This window comes from Dromiciops gliroides, chromosome 4 (genome assembly GCF_019393635.1).
Source record: "Dromiciops gliroides isolate mDroGli1 chromosome 4, mDroGli1.pri, whole genome shotgun sequence".
In the NCBI taxonomy this organism is placed as follows: Eukaryota; Metazoa; Chordata; class Mammalia; order Microbiotheria; family Microbiotheriidae; genus Dromiciops; species Dromiciops gliroides.
In genome coordinates, this window is record NC_057864.1 from 70,680,783 (window position 1) to 70,700,289 (window position 19,507).

At 40.6% G+C, this 19,507-nt stretch overlaps 1 protein-coding gene across 5 annotated transcripts in view; it reads left to right on the forward strand.

Annotated features, from left to right (window-relative positions):
- Positions 1–15,078: 15,078 nt before the first annotated feature.
- RASAL2 (RAS protein activator like 2) overlaps positions 15,079–19,507 on the forward strand; it is a 354,882-nt gene continuing 350,453 nt past the window's right edge. For 2 of the 5 annotated variants that reach the window (XM_044000631.1, XM_044000635.1), the window contains exon 1: positions 15,079–15,369. In XM_044000631.1, coding sequence (XP_043856566.1) covers positions 15,168–15,369 — 202 coding nt within the window. In that variant the 5' untranslated portion in view covers positions 15,079–15,167. The remainder of the gene's footprint in view (positions 15,370–19,507) is intronic. The other 3 variants (XM_044000632.1, XM_044000633.1, XM_044000634.1) reach the window with 2 other exon arrangements.

Consider the following 19,507-nt stretch of genomic DNA (forward strand, 5'->3'; position numbering starts at 1 on the left):
ATACAAAGACATACTAATAATCATTGCCTATGAGCAGTAAATTTCTACATTAAAGTCACCATTAGCTTTCCCCATGTGAGGAAAGGGGAGTGCATCTCAGCTTTTCTGAGTTAGTTTCATGTGCTCTGATTGGAAATGTTACCTTCCTGACTCACATTGAAGCCTCAGTTTCCATTCATCTTCTCTCTACCTTCTTCCTACCTCATTGCTCCCAAAATGTTTTCAAATATTCTGGATAAAATAGAATGGATGGCAGCTACCCAAACAATTGAATCTCACTGTCCTCCTCTTGAAACAGGAACTTAGAGTAGGAAAATGAATTCTTTCAAACATAGGGTCCCCCCCCCCCCCCGCCCAGGGAGGGGAGATCTAATTTGGGGGAGGGGATAGTATACTGGTTTCTACTTACATATCCCAGGGTGCAAGATGCTATCTTGATGAGGGACAGACAAGGTTGAAAAAGGGAACATACTGAGCAATGAGGAACAGCTGAGAGCTACAAAGAGAAGGCTGCACTTGTGTATAAATAGAAATCTAGCTGCTACCCTGATGAAATCAGACCAGATGTTTCTCTGATGTCTCTGTTTGGTCCTTTGGTTTAAAAAAAAAAAAGTACAATTTTGCTAAAATTAAATTGGAGGGCCAAGTATGTGGCATTAATACTTTAAACCTATTAATATGCAGAGAACTGAAGTTATTTTGTTGGAAAAACATCCAACAACTTAGAAAAAATCCTCTGAAATAACAGATATTGTGGTCTGTTACAAAGATGCCCACCTCTGGGCAATTTCCTATAGAGGTGGATTATTAATAGGGTTCTACTGTGAGCATCTAAGGTCTTTCAGTTACATGTCATCACCACCCAAACCCCACTTAGTATACTCTGTGTCCTGACTACCAAGCTGTACGGTACCCAACTGTAGACCACACAAGATCCCCAGTGTAGCTCAGATGGCAAACAAGTGCATGGCTGTCTAGTTTCCAAAAGGCACAGAAATAAGGGCCACACACCCAGAAAAAAACTAGGAAGACAAGGGGGGGGGGGATTCCAGACCACCACAGAGGAGCCACCAGAAGCTTGTGAGCATCTTACTTTCAGTTCTTCCCAATCACTTCTGTGCTACCGGAAAACCCTTCACAAGGGTGTAGTTAACCTCTCCACAGTACCTCATTCTTAAAGGCAAAGGACAGCTGACTTAAATATTTAATGGGTCCAATAGAGTTTAGATGTACATTTCTGGAGCAAAGACCCAGCTGGGCTCCTGTATCCCTTCTTGTTTAGCAGCTGCAGCTAACTCGGATAATTTTCTAGATTCTCACTTTTAAATTATCCACTCTGTTTAAAGCTATATCCCAACATCCACCCTTTTCTCCTGGGGAAGAAGACTGTTTTTTCTTGGTGTTTCTCAGAAGAAAAGCTTCTCCAAAAGCCTTTCCCAGGTGAAAGAGACTAACAAATACCAAAATGTGTAATCCTCCAACCAATTCCATGTGTGGCCCTCAGAAGCATATTCTATTAGGAAGTATAGGTGGCCTCTCTGCTGTTTATAATCCAAGAATCTCCCTCATCTCCTAATGGCCATGTTAGCTATTGTTTTGACAGTCCTGGAGGATGATCAGATTTGAGTTAGGGGATGTGAAATACCAGAACTGTCTAGGCCCCATGTAGCCATAATTTGTGCATTAAGGAGATGTAAGTATTGGGTGATGCTAAATGATCTAAGTAAAATGTATCAAAAACCAAAGAAGGCCAGAACATTGGCCTGTTGTCTAACTGGCCACCTATATTCAGTAAGAGGACTGCTATTCTCTCTCTCTTTTTTTAATACTTTTATTGATATTTTTTGCTTCTCACATTATCATATTATGCCATGTATCCCCACCCTCTCTCCTTCCTGGAGAGCCATCTCATATGACAAATGGTATTTTTAGAGAAGAAAAAAAAAGTCAGCACAACTGGTCAATACATTGAAAAAAAGTCTGAAAACGTGCAATGTGGAACACGTGTGGACCTCTCACCTTCAAGAAGGGGTAGGTTGAGGGATCTTCTTTCTCATACTTCTACTCTCTATTAACATGTCTTCAGGTGCATTTTTTGTACCTGCATCAGGGTCTGTTGGGTGCTGCAAATACTGTTGCTGTGCTGACAGAGCAGACAAATTCTATGTCCCTGGAACGTCTCTGTAATAGACCTAGTGGGCGGATCCGTACATAAACTAGAAGAGGAATTGCCCAAGGGTGGTATGTGCAGGGCTATTGTGGACAGATTCCTTCAGAGACAAGTAATGTGTACCATGCCCAACCCTGCTGCAAATACCTGGTATAGTAGGGCAGGAACTGCTTTGTTCTTTGATTGACCCTTGTAACTCGTCTCTGGCCAATGGATGGTACCGTCTTGTTAACAACAGCAACTGAATTCCCATTTTCTGGGGAGTAAGTGTTTGAGGACAGATAATGAACTCAGGTCTTTCTAACCCCAGGGCCAGCCCTGTAGTCACTGGACCACCTAAGTACTCCCTCCTCGCAGGATCCTTATATTCTTCCAAGACTCAGCTCAGGTGTCATCTTCTACATGAGACACTTCCTGCCCCAGCCCAATTTCGAGTGCTTCCCTTCTCCTCTCTGGACAAAGTTATCCTCTACCTCTTGTGTGTCTATTTGTATCTATATCCGTGTATATGTTTGTCTCCCCTGATAGAAGGTATGCTTCTTGAAGGCCAAGGCTTTAGAGTTTGTCTTTGTTTCTCCAGTGCCTACATCAGTGCCTGACAGGTCACAGGTGCTTAATGAATGCCTTTCCAGTCACCCTAGGTACTTGGGCTTCAGATCAGACTTGGTGTGTATGTAAGTCACCAGCCTACATCAGTATGACTCAGTGGCTTCTTTTTTTTCACAGTCCTACCAAATCAATTCTTGGTAGTCTCTCTAATTTAGCCACTTGACTCCAATCACCATCATATACAGTTGATATTCTTGGGTTAGGGCAAGCAGGAGGGATAAAGTGCATTACTCTGCCTTCAATGTGTTTTCCAATACTACCCCTATATAGACTCCCCTATTCTCTCTTCTTCCCAGAATTCTCAACTTCAAAAAGTCTAGGAAAGTCTACTCAGTTGCCATAGATACTCACAGCATCTTGAATCTCCTTGGCATTACTCCCAGTCTGGCAAACCAGGGGCTATGTACATAAAGCTTTAAGGTTTCCAAAGCATTTTATATACATTACAGCTCATAGATTTAAAGTTTGAAGTGACCTCAGAGGCCAACTAGTAAAATCCTTTCCTTTTATAGATTAAAAAAAAATGATTCTCAGGGAGGTTGTCACTTTCACAAGGTAACACAGGATTGCTTACATCAGAAGTAGGACTTGGTTTGATCTAATTGCAATAATATAATTCTGTAATTTTTACTTCTTTGCAAAAGTTGGAAACTGCAAGTTTGGAAGAATTGGAATTATTGGCTAAGATTGAAATTTTAGAGGATAAAGTAGCTCTTGATGTGGAGAGACCCCATTTGCTGTGGTTCCTAGAGTCTGTTGCATGTTAATACCAATTCATCATACACCTTTATTTATTGTTAATTGCCTTCTTCATTTACCCCCTTGGAAAAAAGACCTAAAAAGTCTAAAAAAATTAAAAAACTAAAAAGTATAAAAAAGTCTAAAGAACATCCAGAGGCCATACAAATCTGGAAGAGAAATCCAGTATCTTAAGAGGTGTCTCACCAATGTTTTTTTTTTAACTTATCCCTTACCTGAGCACTCTTTGATGGGCAAAGCAGAATTATATTAGAAGATTATTACTCTGCAACACAGAATTAGGGAAGCATTACAGGATTGGTGAAGGACAAATCTCCCTGCTTTAAAAAAAAAAAGGAAGAGAATGGATTCTGAAAACTATAAGCCAGGGAAGCTTTACTTCAATGTCTATTTAAATTCTAAAGTACATTATTAAAGGGATAACTAGTGAACATCTAGAAAAGAAAGAAGTCATCACAGGGAGACAGCATGGCTTCATCAAAGACAAGTCAGGATAAAATAATATTTTCTTTTTTGAAAGTGTTATTAAACTGGTCGGATCAGGATCAGGGAAATAGTATAGATAGATACAGTTTGCCTAGGTTTTTGTGAAGTATGTGAAAAAGACTTTCATGTTATTCTTAGAGAAAAGATGGAGATTTGGGCTTCAGGAAAGTGCAATTAGGTGAAACTGGTTGAATAGCTGAAGCCAAAGGGTAGACATTAATGGTTCCATGTCACCTAGGCAGGAAGTTTCCATGAAAGGACCACACTAGGAATCTGCTTGGATCTCTGTTATTTAATATTTTTATCAATGACTTGGATAAAGGAATTGAAAGCATGCTTACTAAATCTGTAGCTGACCCCATACTGGGAAAGATAGGTAACAGTACAGTTAACATCAGGTAACAGTCAGGATTTAAAAATAATTCTTGACGGGCTGGAACACTGGCCTGACTCCAGTAAGATTAACCTTAATAGGGATAAATATAAAGTTTAATAGGGGTTCCAAAAAATCAACTTCACAAGTACTATGTCAGGCTATATTAACTTCAGTCAAGTTTCATTTTGCTCTCCCAGTCTTCTCAAATTGTTGTTGAACATGGTGTTGATAAGCCTTCAGTCTTACGAAATTATTTGTCTTTGCATTACTGTTGTTATTGTATAAATTGTCCTTGGTTCTTCTTATGTCACTTTGTATTAGTTCATGTGATTATTCCCAGATTTCTCTGAATCTGTTTCATTATTTCATATTACAATAGCATTCCACGGCATTTGTATACCATATTTTGTTTAACCATTTTCCAATTGATGGGCACTTCCCTAGTTTCTAGTTCTTTTCTGCTTATAAGATGAGCCACTGTTTGTATATATGGAGCTTTTTCCTCTTTTTTTTTTTTTTAAATCTCTTTGGGGCATAGGCCTAGTAGTGGTATTACTGGGTCAAAGGGGAGGTAGGCATGGTTCAATGACTTTCTTTGTGCATAGTTCTAGATTACTTTATAGAATGGCTGGACCAATTTATAAATCCACCAATAGTGCATTAGTATAGCTATTTTTCCCATAGCTCCTTGAATATTTGTCATTTTTCTCTGTCAACTTTTTCATTCTTGTGAATGTGAGATGGAAACTTCAGCCTTGCTTCAATTTGCTTAATTATTACTGATTTGGAGCACTTCTTTCTCATAAATAGATTGTATTCCTTTCTGTTACCCCATTGTTTTTTGTCAATGGTCAATAAATGTTTATTAAGCTCCTACTATATGGGAGCTGTGCTAGGCACTGGGACATAAATATGAAAAAAGATAGTCCCTGACCTTAAGGAGCTTACAATCTAATGGGGGAAGACAAGACAGAAAAAGAAGCTGAAAAGTAAGGGTGATACTCAACATGAGGGCTTGGTAGAATCAGCCAGAGAAGTCCCAAAGTAGTGTAGCTAGATGAGAAATGCTGCTAGGGATTAGTGAAAATTGGACTTTATTTTGAGATAGATGAGCCTCTTATGGATTGGTGGCCTAGGTTAAAAGATACCTCACCGGTCAGTCCATTTCTAGGTTTCTGTCTGAGATATGATCTGAAGTCCTATCTAAGGAAGGGGATAATGTGTTAACATTTAGAGTTACATCTGAGTGAATAGGTGGCTATTATCTTTGAATAAGGTTTGTAGGTCAATTATAATTCACTTATTGAAAGCTCTGATCTTAAAGGTAAAGAAACTAGTTGATCCTCAAATGTTTTCTAACTAAAAAACAAAACAAAATAAAACCTGATTGTTTTCTTGTTTTTTAGGGACCTGCTGTATTCTGTTAAAGGAAGTTGGGTAGTTTTGGGAATCCTTATTCCCAGAAGAATTCTTATTCTGAAGGAAAACCAATCTAAAGATCACAGGAGTCATTTCTAAGAGCTAAAGCTGAGGTTTGCAGAGATTTACAGAGAACAAGGAATTTGCAATATGACATGAGTGTTCATAGAGGTGTTTAATAATTTCTATTATGATGGTACCTTTCTCTCTGTTGGAGAAAGACAAAATAAATTTCAACTTTAGAGATACTTCGACTATCAGTCAGTCAACAAGCATTTATTAAGCATCTGCAATATATTAGGCCCACTGTTAAGCACTGAAGATACTGTGGTAAAAATTATTTGTGGTAAAGATTAATATTGCAGTTTTTAGCTGACTCATTTGAGAGGGCCCACACCTGGCCCACCCTGAGGTTATATATGCTACTGAGGTCAGAAGGAGAACTCTCCATAGGCAGTTTTTGAAGGATCTCCCCTTTTGGGGGGGAGGAAAGATTGACTGCTCCCTGAAGGAAGGCGGAGGGCACTTACAGAATGCTAGGCATCTTCAGGAACTCAGTCTCTCCGTCTTCTCCCCAGTGGTGGCAAGAGTTTGCTCTGTCTCTGGCAGCTGTTTTCCTTGGTGGTGCGAGCAACTGTAGACTGTCCAGGTGTTGGTGAGTTAATTACGGAAAACCCTAAATTCCTTTGAACCAGCTTAATTGGAAACAGTCTGAGGATTGAATAGGTTAAGTTTAGAGTTGAGTATTTATCTGTATTTCTATTTTCCTATTTCCTTATCTTTGATTTTTGTTAGGTTCACCTTTGTTGTTTAATTAATTCCCAATTAATAAAATCTGATCCTTTTGTGAATTAAAGCTGTAAGGCTCCTTTCTTATTGGCCTGGGAGAAATATCTAAAAGGGCAGTTCAGAGGGGAGGGGGAACCTAAAAGGTCTCTCATATTTCCGGAACCCCAATATTCTGGCGAGTCACCCAAATAACACTCCGTATATCAAATTTTGGCCCTCACGATACAAAGAAAGGCAAAAAATAGGCCCTTATTTCAAGGAGGAGATAACATGTTATCAACTATGTACAAACAAGATATATACAGGATTACTTAGAAATAAGCAATAAAAGAAAAGTACTGCATTAAAGAATATTGGAAAAGTCTTCTTGTAGCAGGTGGGGTTTTATATATATATATATATATATATATATATATATATATATATATATATATATATATATATATATATATATATTTTTTTTTTTTTTTTTTTGCGGGGCAATGAAGGTTAAGTGACTTGCCCAGGGTCACACAGCTAGTGTCAAGTGTCTGATGCCGGATTTGAACTCAGGTCCTCCTGAATCCAAGGCTGTTGTTTTATCCACTGTACCACCTAGCTGCCCCAGAAGATGGGGTTTTAATTGGGACTTGAAGGAAACTAGAAGACAGAGATGAGGGGGGAGAGAATTCTAGGGTACAGCCAGCATAAATGTCCACAACTGAGAGCTAGATATGAGAGGAGGAGAGAGAGTAGGAGTAGAAGATAACACCAAGGTTGCAAGCCTGGGTGACTGAGAGGATGGCAGTACCTTTGATAGCAACAGGGAGGTAAGAAGAGGGGAAGGTTTGGGGGAAAAGCTGAGTTGTTTTTGACAAGCTGGCTTTAAGATTTCTACAAGACATCTGGGTGGAGATATCTAAAAAGGTAGTTAAGAGATGTGAGTCTGGCGTTTAGGACAGAGGTTAGCGCTGGATAAATATATTGGAAAATCATCAGCATAGAGATGATCATTTAATTCTTGGGGAACTGATGAGCTCAGCAAATGAAGTCCTATATATAGAGAAGACTGGATAGCTCAGGAGAGACCTCTGGGTGTGTGACCTGACTGTAGATCCAGGAAAAGAGATTTGACAGACATGTAGGAAGAGAACCTGGAGAGAGCAGTGTCATGGAAATCTAAAGAAAAGAAAGTATCAAGGAGAAAGTAATTGACAGAGTCAAAAGCTACAGGAAGAAATATGAGGATGGAGAAAAGTCCATTAGATATGTCAGTTAAAAGATAATTTTAAACTTTGAATTAATATGGTTTTTTTTTGGTGAGGCAATTGGGGTTAAGTGACTTGGCCAGGGTCACACAGCTAGTAAATGTCAAGTGTCTGAGGCTGAATTTGAACTCAGGTCCTCCTGACTCCAGGGTCAGTGATCTATCCACTGCACCACCTAGCTGCCCCAATTTTAAACTTTGGCCAAACATTTTTCATTAAATAATGAAGTCAGAAGCCAAAAGGTAAAGAGTTAAGAGAGTGAGATGAAAGGAAGTGGAGGCATTTATTATAGATGGTTTTCAAGAAGCTCATATTCTATTGGGAATGGGAGGCAGACATACAAAAGGTACACCAATGAGTACAATGTATATGTGTGTCTGTATATATATATATATATATATATATATATATATATATATATATATATATATATATATGAATATATACACACAAAGTAATTTCATGAGGAATAGAGTACTACTGTGAACAAATGGAAGCTCATAATAGATCTATTCAGTAGATGGTGGTATGTCATCTATACTTTATGGGAAGTTGGAGATTTGATGAGGGAGAAGTGAGGAAGGAGTTTATTTCAGAAACAGGGGACCATTTTTGCAAAGGCAGGTGGTAGAAGATGGAATGGTATATGAGGAACAGCTAGCAGTCCAGTTTTGACTGGAACAGAGAGTATGGGAAGGGGAGAAATATGAAATAATACTAGAAAGGTATATGGGAGCCAGATTGTGTAAGGCAGGTTAAAGAGTTTGCATTATCTTAGAGGCAACAGAGAGCAATTAAAAAACGTTTGAGTGGGGGTAGTGGGGAACCCTGGGTCATGTCTGTGTTTTAGGAATATGACTTTGATGGCTCTGTGGAGATTTCTCTGCTTTGATAATTTCAGGTCACGTACAGACCACTATTAGGGAACCTTTTTCATATGTCTTTGGAGTTGAATAATTTTTATTTCCCCCAAGTATGGATCCTAGCTGTGATTTCTGTCACAACAGATTCCATTAACAACAAGTTTGCAGCTTTTCTCAAGGAGAAAAACTGCTGGCAGCAGTTGTGGTTGGGAAACAGGAATGTGAGAAGGCAGGGAAATGACACAAGTCCTATTGTAGTTTATGCATGAAGGTATATTAGTTAAACATACAATATAAACTATTTGTCAGCCAATGGATTTATTCTTTCACCAAGGCCCAACCTCATACAGAGAATCTCAGAATTTCAGAATTGGAAGGGACTTTAGAAGACTTCATGTACCTTGATATGTGGTGGCCAATGCAAAAGAAGGAATAGATGAGGATGGTGAAAAAAATGTCAGGAAATATGGATTAGCACATGCTTAAAGAGTTGCTGAATTCGGTTGAGTTAAGGAATAAAAGAGGCCAGAGACTTGGAGACTGCAAAGAAGCCTTATGCCTATATATCATCAATACTTTCAGAAAAGAATGGGAAGGTGTTAGATATGGCAAGCACCAAATAACATCTCTCTCTCTCTCTCTCTCTCTCTCTCTCTCTCTCTCTCTCTCTCTCTCACACACACACACACACACACACACACACAGAAAACTAATTATACTTTAAAATATAGGAAATTATTTGTTACTGACATAAGAGCCATTCTTAAATGAGCTGTTTGAGTATGTCAGATTAACTTGTTAAAGCAAAGATTAAAATTAATACAAAAGTAGAAAAAAGGGGCAACTAGGTGGCGCAGTGGATAAAGCACCGGCCCTGGAGTCAGAATACCTGAGTTCAAATCCAGCCTCAGACACTTAACACTTACTAGCTGTGTGACCCTGGGCAAATCATTTAGCCCCAATTGCCTCATCAAAAAAAAAAAAAAGTAGAAGAAAGACTGAAGATGAGAAAAAGATATGTGCAATTAAAACAATGTGAACTTGACCTATTGGAAAGTTATTAATGCCAAAAAGGGAAATGGATGAAGGAAAGGACATGGACATAGATTATAATAATTTCATGGAGAAATTTAATCAGCGAAAATCAATTGCCCTTAGAAGAAACCCCAAGAAGCCTAAAAACTGCCTTGGCCAGTAAAGTTTTAACTGACTGCCAATGAGAGAGATATAGAAGATAAGGTCAACACTAATTTAAAATGGAAACTCATTAGTAAAGTCTTATGGAAAAAGCTCATGGGAAATTATACACAGTATGGCCTCATAAAATAGTAAGAAAAAGTAGAGAGAAAAAGGAAGATTGACTGGGTACCAGTACTGCAAAGTCATTCTGAAGGCATTGAAAGGTGAAGTTTGGAGGAGAATAACAGATGGAAAATGGACAAGATTTGCAAAGATTTTTCCTCTTTTTTTTTGGTGGGGCAATTGGGGTTAAGTGACTTGCCCAGGGTCACACAGCTAGTAAGGTCAAATGTCCGAGGTTGGATTTGAACTCAGATCCTCCTGAATCCAGGGCCAGTGCTCTATTACTGCACCACCTAGCTGCCCCTTGCAAAGATTTTTATAACAAATTATTTTTACCATCAAGGACAGTAGAACCTCCACATTTATCATCTGACATAATAGTCTCTAATGTGACTTTTATGTTAGATATGACTATTTAGGAAGTGAGCATAGTACTAGGTAGTATCAGTTTAGGTATAAAACAGGGAGATGTATATTTGCCAAAGGTTCCCATGACAAGGAAATGTCTGAACAGAATATTTGACATACTATAAAAAAGCTAACTATGCTCACTTGTTGGCTGGGGGAGGAGGGAAGGTCTAGGAATTCAGATTTGATTAGAGTGGGGAACTCCCAGTGAGGAAAATCCCTTTACTAATGAAGATCTGCAGCTGTTAAACAATTAGAAAGTTTTAGAAAGTTACTTGAGGCACAGAGAGCATGAATGACTTGCCCAGTGTCACCTAGCCAAGGTTTGCCAGAGGTAGGACTCAAACCCAGGTCTTCTTGCCTCCCCTGCTTCTTTAGAGATTGAAGCTCAACTTTGCAGACTGGATCCGTCACAAATTTCTATGACCTCATCTGAACTGTTTACCGTCACATCAATTCTCTGTCTCTGCAGTGATTGTTTCAAATCTCTCTGCTAGCCTCAAGCAGCAAGTCTTTCCTTTACCCTTTAATCAGAAGCTTTATCTTATCCTAAAGCACAACACAAAAAACAAAACCCACAAGATTATTTGGCAAGAACTTCCTTATCTCCTCTCATTTCACAACCCCTTGACATCATTCCCATGCATTTTCTCTTTTCTTCCAGTCTCAGATAAGGATGTGTGGCTTCTTCTTACCCAGATTATCACTTCAGTGTGTACCCTTGATCCCTTCCTCTCCCATCTTCTTCCACAGGTTGCCCCCTCAATCATCCCCACAATCCCTAATCTTCAATCTCTATCTTATTGATTACTTCCCTACCACCTAGAAATATGCCCAAGTCTTTCCTATCTCTAAAAAACTTCCACTGTATCCCATCATTCCCACTATGAGCCTGCATCCCTTTATTAGTTATGCTTCTTGAAAAAAAAAATTATGCTAGGTGCCTCTATTTCCTCTCCTCACTCTCATTAATTTGTTGAAATATGGCTTCTACCATTGCCACTAAAGTGAAACAACTCTCACTAAAGTTTCCATTCTTCTCTTAATCACCAAATAAAATGGACTCTTCTGAAATTTCATTCTCCTTGTGCTCTCTGTAGCATTTGACACTGCTGACTTTTCTCCAGGATGTTCTTTCCATTTTGGGGGAATTTTAATGACACTACTTTCTCCTAGTTCTCTTGCCTGTCAACCAATTCTTAGACTCCTTTCCTTCTCATCATCTATGCCACACACCCACTAACTGTGGGTGTACCCCCAAGGCCTGCTCTGGGCCTTCTTCTGTCTCTGCAGTCTCTTTTGGTGACCTCATTAGCTCCCTCGGGTTCAGTCACTATATCCAGGCAGATGGCACCCAGATCTATATGCCTATCTAACTCTAGTCTCTTTTCTGAGTTCTATTCCACATCATGAACAACCTGTGGGTCATTTCCAAATGGATGTCACATAGGTTTGGGGAGGGGGCACACTAATAGCTGGAGAATCAGTTGCCCAATCTTTTCTTTTTTTATCGCTGCAACATCTCTTGCTTATGTCCCCTTCTTTCCACTCATACCATCGCCACTCTAGTACAAGCCTTCATCATCTCTCATCTGGACTACTGCATCAACTTGGTCTTCCTGATTCCGGCCTCTCTCCAATCTATTGTATTTTTCTAAAAAAGCAGAGCTGATGGTGTTGCCCTCTTCCTCAATAAACTACAATGGCTCCTATTGCTTCTAAGATCAAATGCAAACTCTTCTGTTTAACATGGAAGTCTCTTCCCAGCCAGGCCTTTGGTGGTCTTACAGATTACTCTCCTCTAGCCAGCCTGGCCTTTTGTTGCTATGAACACACAACTCTGCATCTTGTCTCCATGCCTTGAATACACTCTGACCTCTCATCTGCCTCTGGGAATCCTTCATTTTCTTCAGGACCCAGCTCAAATGCCCCTTTGCACAAGAAGCCTTTCCCAATTTCTCCAGCTGTTGCATAGCCCCTCCGAAACAGTCTTATATTATTTCTTTTTTTTTTTTAGTGAGGCAATTGGGGTTAAGTGACTTACCCAGGGTCACACAGCTAGTAAGTGTTAAGTGTCTGAGGCCAGATTTGAACTCAGGTACTCCTGACTCCAGGGCCAGTGCTTTATCTACTGCGCCACCTAGCTGCCCCTATATTTGTTGATATTATGCTTATATTTAATATTTCCATGTTGTCTTCATTGTAATGCAATCTCCTTTCAGGCAAGAGTTAGTTAACTCTTTTCCTTATTTTGTTGTTCAGTCATTTTTCTGTCCTGTATGACTTTTTGTGACCCCTTTTGGGGGTTTTCTTGGCTAAGATACTGGAATGATTTGCCACTTCCTTCTCCAGTTTGTTTTACAGATGAAAAAACTGAAGCAAACAGATTTAAGTGACTTGTCTAGGGTCACATAGCTAGTAAGTGTCTGAGGTCAGATTTAAATTCAGGAAGATGAGTCTTCTTGATTCCAGGCCCAAACACTCTATCTACTGCTTTGCCTTTTTCTTTATACCTTCAGCATAATCAGTACTTAATGGATGCCCATAGGTGGATAAAGTGCTGGGCCTGGAGTCAGGAAGAACTGAGTTTAAATCTGGCCTCAGATACTTATTTGCTATATGTCCCTGGTCAAGTCACTTCACCCTGTTGGCTTAGTTTCCTCATCTGTAAAATGAGTTGGAGAAGGAAATGGCAAACCCCTCCAGTATCTTTGCTAAGAAAACCCCAAACAGGACTACAAAAAATTGGACATGACTGAAAAATAACATGTCTATATGTATATTTACATATATATATTTACATACATATATATATATATATATATACATACATCAGGCAAGAAACATAAGTTCTAGGCTTAACTCTTTCATTAATTAACTGCTGACTGTGGCGAAGTCACTCAAACTTTCCATATCTCAATTTCCTCATAGCTATGATTGCTCACATTTATAGAACGCTTTATAGTTTTATAAGACACTTAAAAAAATAACCACCCCTTGAAGCAGATAGAGCCACTATAAGTGACATGCCCAAGTTTATTTGGCTAGTAAAGTAGAAGAATGTGATGTCAAAACCAAGTCTTCTGGCTCTAGGTTTACTGCTCTTCCCACAATCTTAATATGTCTCTTTTTATCTACAAAAGGAGATGGTTAGTGTAGTTGGTTTCTAAACTATCCTTTGGCTTCTTTTTTTTTTTTCTTCTGTGATTCTAAATCAGAGTTTGGAGGAAATTCAAGTACTTCCTCCCATTCAACCAGATAAGTCCAAACAGGACACTAACAAACCAGAGTAAAATTGACTATTTATTGACCGGTTCCTCGAGATAGGAAAAGAAAAATAGAAATCAAAGTGAGTTTAAAAAAATAATGCAAACAGTCTTCTTGATATTAACTTTTCCTTTCAACATTGAATGGGTTACAGAACTGCTCCTAGGAACCAGACACAAATAACCTCTGAAATCAGCTCCTCAGATAAAACAGAAATATCTATTTTACAGGGATTCTTTTAAACTAGAACTGACGAGGCACTTCCTGGCTGGGCATAAAAATTAAAGCCAAGATCTAGGAGATGGGAAGCACAATGTACAAACAGACCGAAGCACAAAATGCGAGTGACATCATTGGAGGCAAGGGGGGAAAAAAGCCAAGTGCTAGTTGCAAAGGCAAAGGGGAGAGAAATGTTTAGTTAATCATGTGCTTTTGTCCCTTTCATGGGTTTGCTCCAGCCGGTTCATCCATCCACACTACACTTCTGAATCATGCTATTCAAACCCGATGACAAGCTCTGCCTCTGTAAAGACGGGGTCAAGATAGGAGACCCTGCCCATATCTCATACCCCTAAACCAGCTGCCAACTCTCCCTCTCCATGGGTAAGAGGCATCCTTCCCCAGGGGTGACTGGAAAATAAAGCAGCATTATCCACAGTGCCTCCCTTCAATGGGAAAGGAGTTCTGGATTTTTATTTTTAAAGGAGGGGGGATGGAGATGGGAAAGGAGGAGGACAGCTCCGTTCCTTTATTTCTACAAGTGCAGCTCGCCTCCTCCTTAGTAGCCCAGCCCTCTAGCCTCGCTCCCTACTCCCTACGACTAGAACCACCGGCTGCAGAAGGAGCTCCGGGAAGAGAAAGGGGAGGGAGGGGGGAAAAGGAGAGGGAGGCTGGAAAGTGGGCGGGGAACTCAGGTGAACCACTCCGCCTCCGATTGCTCCTGCCTTCCTGCCTCCGGGCGGCCGCCCCTCCCCGCCTCTCCCTAGCCTGCTTCCCTCCCTCGGCTCTCCCCGCCTGCCCGGGAGGCCGGCGCTCGGTCCTCCATTGCTCGGGTCTATCACCCTGGGATGCCGCCCGCCGCCGCCAAGCCCCGAGGATCCTCGGTGGAGCCCGGAGGAGGCGCCCCGGCCTGAGAGCCGGCCCGGGCTGGGAGGCAGCGGCCGGGAGAGCGAGCGGACGCGAGGGAGCGCGACGGAGCGGGGGCCGCGGGGGCCCTCGGCCTCGGGGAGGAGGGAGCCGGAGCCCCGCGAGGCAGCGGCAGCGGCAGCGGCGGCGGCGCGAGCCCCGCTGTGCGGAGGGGCCGAGCCGGAGCCGGCGCCTCACGCCCCAGGACCCCAGCACCCCCGCGCCCCGGAGCCCCGGGGAGCCTCAGTCCGCCCCGCCCCGCGGCGCACCTGAGCCCCGCCCGGCGGGGGGGCGCGTGCCGCCCGCAGGTGAGCGCCGGCGCCCCATCCTCCGGCCGCCGGCGCGCCATGGAGCTCTCCCTGTCCTCGGTGGGGGCCGCCGACGCGCTGTCCTGGCCGGACATGTACTCCGGGCTGGACTCGGACTCGCCCCTGCCCCCGGACGAGCTGGACTCGGGCGTCCCCCTCAGCAGCGCCGTGGCCGGGGGCATGTTGGATCGGATCCTGCTGGAGTCCGTGTGCCAGCAGCAGAGCTGGGTCCGAGTGTACGGTAAGACCCCCCGGCCGAGGACACTTGGCTGCCTTTTCTCCCATCTTCACCCCCCCCCCCCACCTCTGTACCCTCTCTAGGGTTAGCTCTTCTTATCCCTCCCTCCCCCGCCCCCTTTCGAGGGGGCACTCCTAATCAGGGTCCAGCTTCCTCTGACCGGTTGACCCTTGGACGAGAATCTATGAATCAAATTTCCATCCCTCTTATCTGACCCCTTCAGATACTGGAAATACGTTTGAGAAGTTGTTCCAAACTCTTTTGAGGCTTGGATATGCTAACATCTTTAGGGGGTTGTCAACCCCCTTGTTTTAGGGGGCGTGGTGGAAAAAAGGCATCCACTGAGAGAGAATGCTTGGAGGATATCAATGCTCTTTTCCACTCTATTCGTCTATTCCACAGATTCAGCAACATGGCTAGTGGACTGCTGAACTTGGAAGTCAGAGACCGAGGTTCAAATTTCTTTTCCATGCTATCCACTAAATAACATTTGCTGATCCGTTTGGTTGGATACCACTATATGAGGGCGAAGATTTAGGAAAGGATGAGGGTTAAGGAGAGGACTTGAAATTAAGCAGATTTTGTTCTGTTTGCCTAGAAACTGACTGGTACTGCTACCTTTAACCCCGCCCCCAGTCTCACTCTCCCAAGCCAACCAACCGTTCAGTCCAGAACTGTGTGGATATGCCGGACAGCAAGGATTAAATTTCAAACTGAGCCGTTGTGTAGGATTCCCATTGCATAGTAGCTGGATAACCATTTCTATAGCGATTCGATGAAGAGATTAAACTTGCCCTTTTAACGTTCCTCCTGAATTATTAGTCACCCTTTCTAATTAAAAGTTGAGTTTTATAAAGAAAAGCCTAATGCATCATTAAAGCTATGCTGGTTTTGAAAATCCATAGCCCAAGGATTTATAGACTGGAAGTCTGGAGGAGCTGCTTTTAAAACGTACTGTAGTCTTCCAGAATATTGAAATGACTAGATGTTAATCACTTAGATCTCTTTGGCACAAAAGGCATAAATAAAGTGTCCAAGCATAGAAGTCGATTTAAAATACCCTTGGGATTAAAGATATTAAAGGACGTTATCTTGTAGCCCTGAGCATTTAAGCCTTTTGTGATAGTCAAATAGAAGTCAAGTACAGGTCGCCTTTTCCTTCATCTCTCCCAGCTGGGTGTAGTTTTAAGAGTAACTGGACTTTTGAATATTCCTTACTGGCTAATTCATTTAGTTTCAAGACATTCTATACTCGTCTAGATATTTAGATGAATTTTAAGCATCTATATTACTTATGTCCCACTTGGTGTCATCCAAAGTGACTTTCATCGTTTACTTAGTATTATATTGTTCTACTAGAAGAATTGAAACACACAATAAGAGTTACTTAAGGTCCCACTTGAATTAGAAATAAACGAGATTAGAAATTCTAGTGTCTAAATTTCTACCGTGTTGCTAATCCTACTCAGGCACTCATTTCTTGCTAGGATTGATGAGAATCTGAACAATTAGATGATTAATGGTGTTAAATAGGGTCCTCTATCCTTGTATGTATTTCAACAAAGTTACTTACTTTAGAGGCATGTATAGTATAAAAATTCTGGTTGATTTTAAAGACCTAGTGTTAACTATTCTGGGGTATGTAACTTGTGAAATAAATCTGCATGTTGCCAAGGCTTCGAAGAGAATCATCTTGGTGGCTTAAGTCCATAGAGAGCTGGTCTCTGTTTATGGGACCTGTGTTCAAATCTCTCCTATGATCTACTGGCAGTGCCACCCTGGACTAATCACTTAATCTCCCAGTGCCCCAGGGAACTCCCTAAGATTTAAACTGCTGAAAAAGTGTCTTCTGTATTGGTAGAGAAAGTTCCTCTTTTAGAGCTACTTAAGCAGATGAAACAGATCTTGTAAATATATATACACACATATGTATACAAATGTATATATAACATATGAACATAGATTATATACATATATAACATATACACACATACATATATCACACATACTTATATTCCCAAGGTTAGAGTTTGTGCATTAAAATATTTTTTAAATACGGTTTGATTCATTCATCTTATAAATCATAGTATCCTCAATCCATTTTGATTTATTTTTATATTATAAACTAAAAGAATTAGTTTTGTGTATTTTCTAGCCACTGTCTTTACTCCCAAGCATGTCATCCTGGACCTTTCTTTACTTTTGTAGCTTAATCTGAAGGTTTCAGAAGCTATTTTTGAATTAATGATGAAATCTATTTTTTTATTCCTTGCTAGAGTCCTTAATAGAGTCAAAAATAAAATTCCCTCTACTTCCTCAATCTGGAGGCTACCCATTTTTGTTCTGTTGTTGTCTTTGTAGCCACAGTTCCTTACTTATAGTAAGTTCTTAATAGATGATTGATTTGATGGTTTTATTTTTGGACATCCAGTTCTTGTTTGCTTTGGAGGCCAATGAGATTTTTTCTGTAAATGTAATTATAAGGAAAAGAAAGGAAATTATAAGGATTGAGAATATAGTTTCTACAACACTAGAGCCTTAGTATCAGGACACCTGAGCTGTCACTAAAGCGTGTGACTTTGGACAAGTCATGTTAATAGGTGGAGAGTAGTTTGGACTTGGAGTCTCTTGGGTAAGTCTCTTCATTTAGCTGGGCCTTGGTTTCTTCAACAGAATCAGGTGATTGGACTAGATGATCGCTGAGGTTCCTGTTAACTGTAAAAAGAATTTATTCTGTCATTCTACCTATAATTTAGCCATGTACACAACCAGTCTTAATTTTGGAGCCAGCTGTAATCCATTCCCTTAATGTATTTAAGTATTATCATCAAGTTCTGAGGGAGGGATTTTATCTGTAGACTAGTGAACTGAATTTTAAAAGAAGAAAGTCTAGAGTTGGCTGTAAAAGTATTCATTCATTTGACAACCATTTTTAAGCATCTCTAATGTATGAGTTGTTTTGGTCAGGCATGGGCAAGATACTAAGTAAGTAGAACTAACATCCTTGTCCTACTGGGAAGGCTGTAAACTATAAGGCTAGTAGAAGAGATAAGGCATGTATTCAAATTACTGTGATGGTAGGCCTTTAATAAATGCTTGTTTAATTTAATGATAGAAAATAGAATAAGCTAAGTGCATAAGATAAGTGCAATCAAGGTAATAGAATTCAGAGTGGGGAGAGATCCCTTTTGGCTAGAATACTGAGGGAAGGTGGCTTAAGATAAATTGGGGGGGGGGGCCAAGAAAGGGTAGTCTGACAGTGCTCTTTTGAGTCCCAATTTAAAATATTTCTGTGGGTTTTTAAGATAGGTATACACTCAAAGTATTATTGATGCTGGAAGGGACCTGTCTCATTTTACAGATGAGAAAATTAAGGGTCATAGAGGTGAAATGATTATACCAGAGGGTACACAGGTAGAAGTGGCAGAGTCAGGATGCAAGCCCAGTCAAAATCCAGACCTCTTGACAACACACCATGGGTGAACATTAAGGAATTGGACCAAATACTTCTTGTGTGGCTCGGATCCTCTGCAATGTGCTACTTTTGCTTGATAGCAGTTTATTACTGAAACATGCACCTATTGTTTACAGACTACTCAGAGATTAAAAATGTATATGCCTCCTCTTCAAGAGAATATCATGACAAATTACAAAGCAGGATCTTGGTTGGGGTTTAGTTTTCTGGTATGTAAGGATAGTGTTCTGTTTTCTAATTACTATTGACAAGTTTGGCTATTTTATAGTCAATTTGTCTTCGTTCTATGTACTGCCAGAGTTTGGGTTACCTCTTTTTTTTTCTTTTTTGGGCACATATGCTCATGGATTTTTAAAAGCTGAATCTGTATTTAAGAAACAAATGAACATTTTTGAGAAACAGATGAGAAGAAAACTTAGTGTTACTCTTTCATAAACCCCATAGATTGTTTGTTATTCATTTAGTTGATGTGAGCAGTGATCCTGGCCCATCTGTCCCTTGATCATTTGGATTTCAACCTTACTGAACTCGTGGGTAGTAAAGTAGCTTAAACTGAAGCATGCCACAAAGAGCTAAATATGGATGCAGAATCCAAGAGCATCAAATGGACAGCATTTTTCAGATATTTATAGCCTGAAAGCAAAGTCAGTGGCAGAAGAAAAAAAA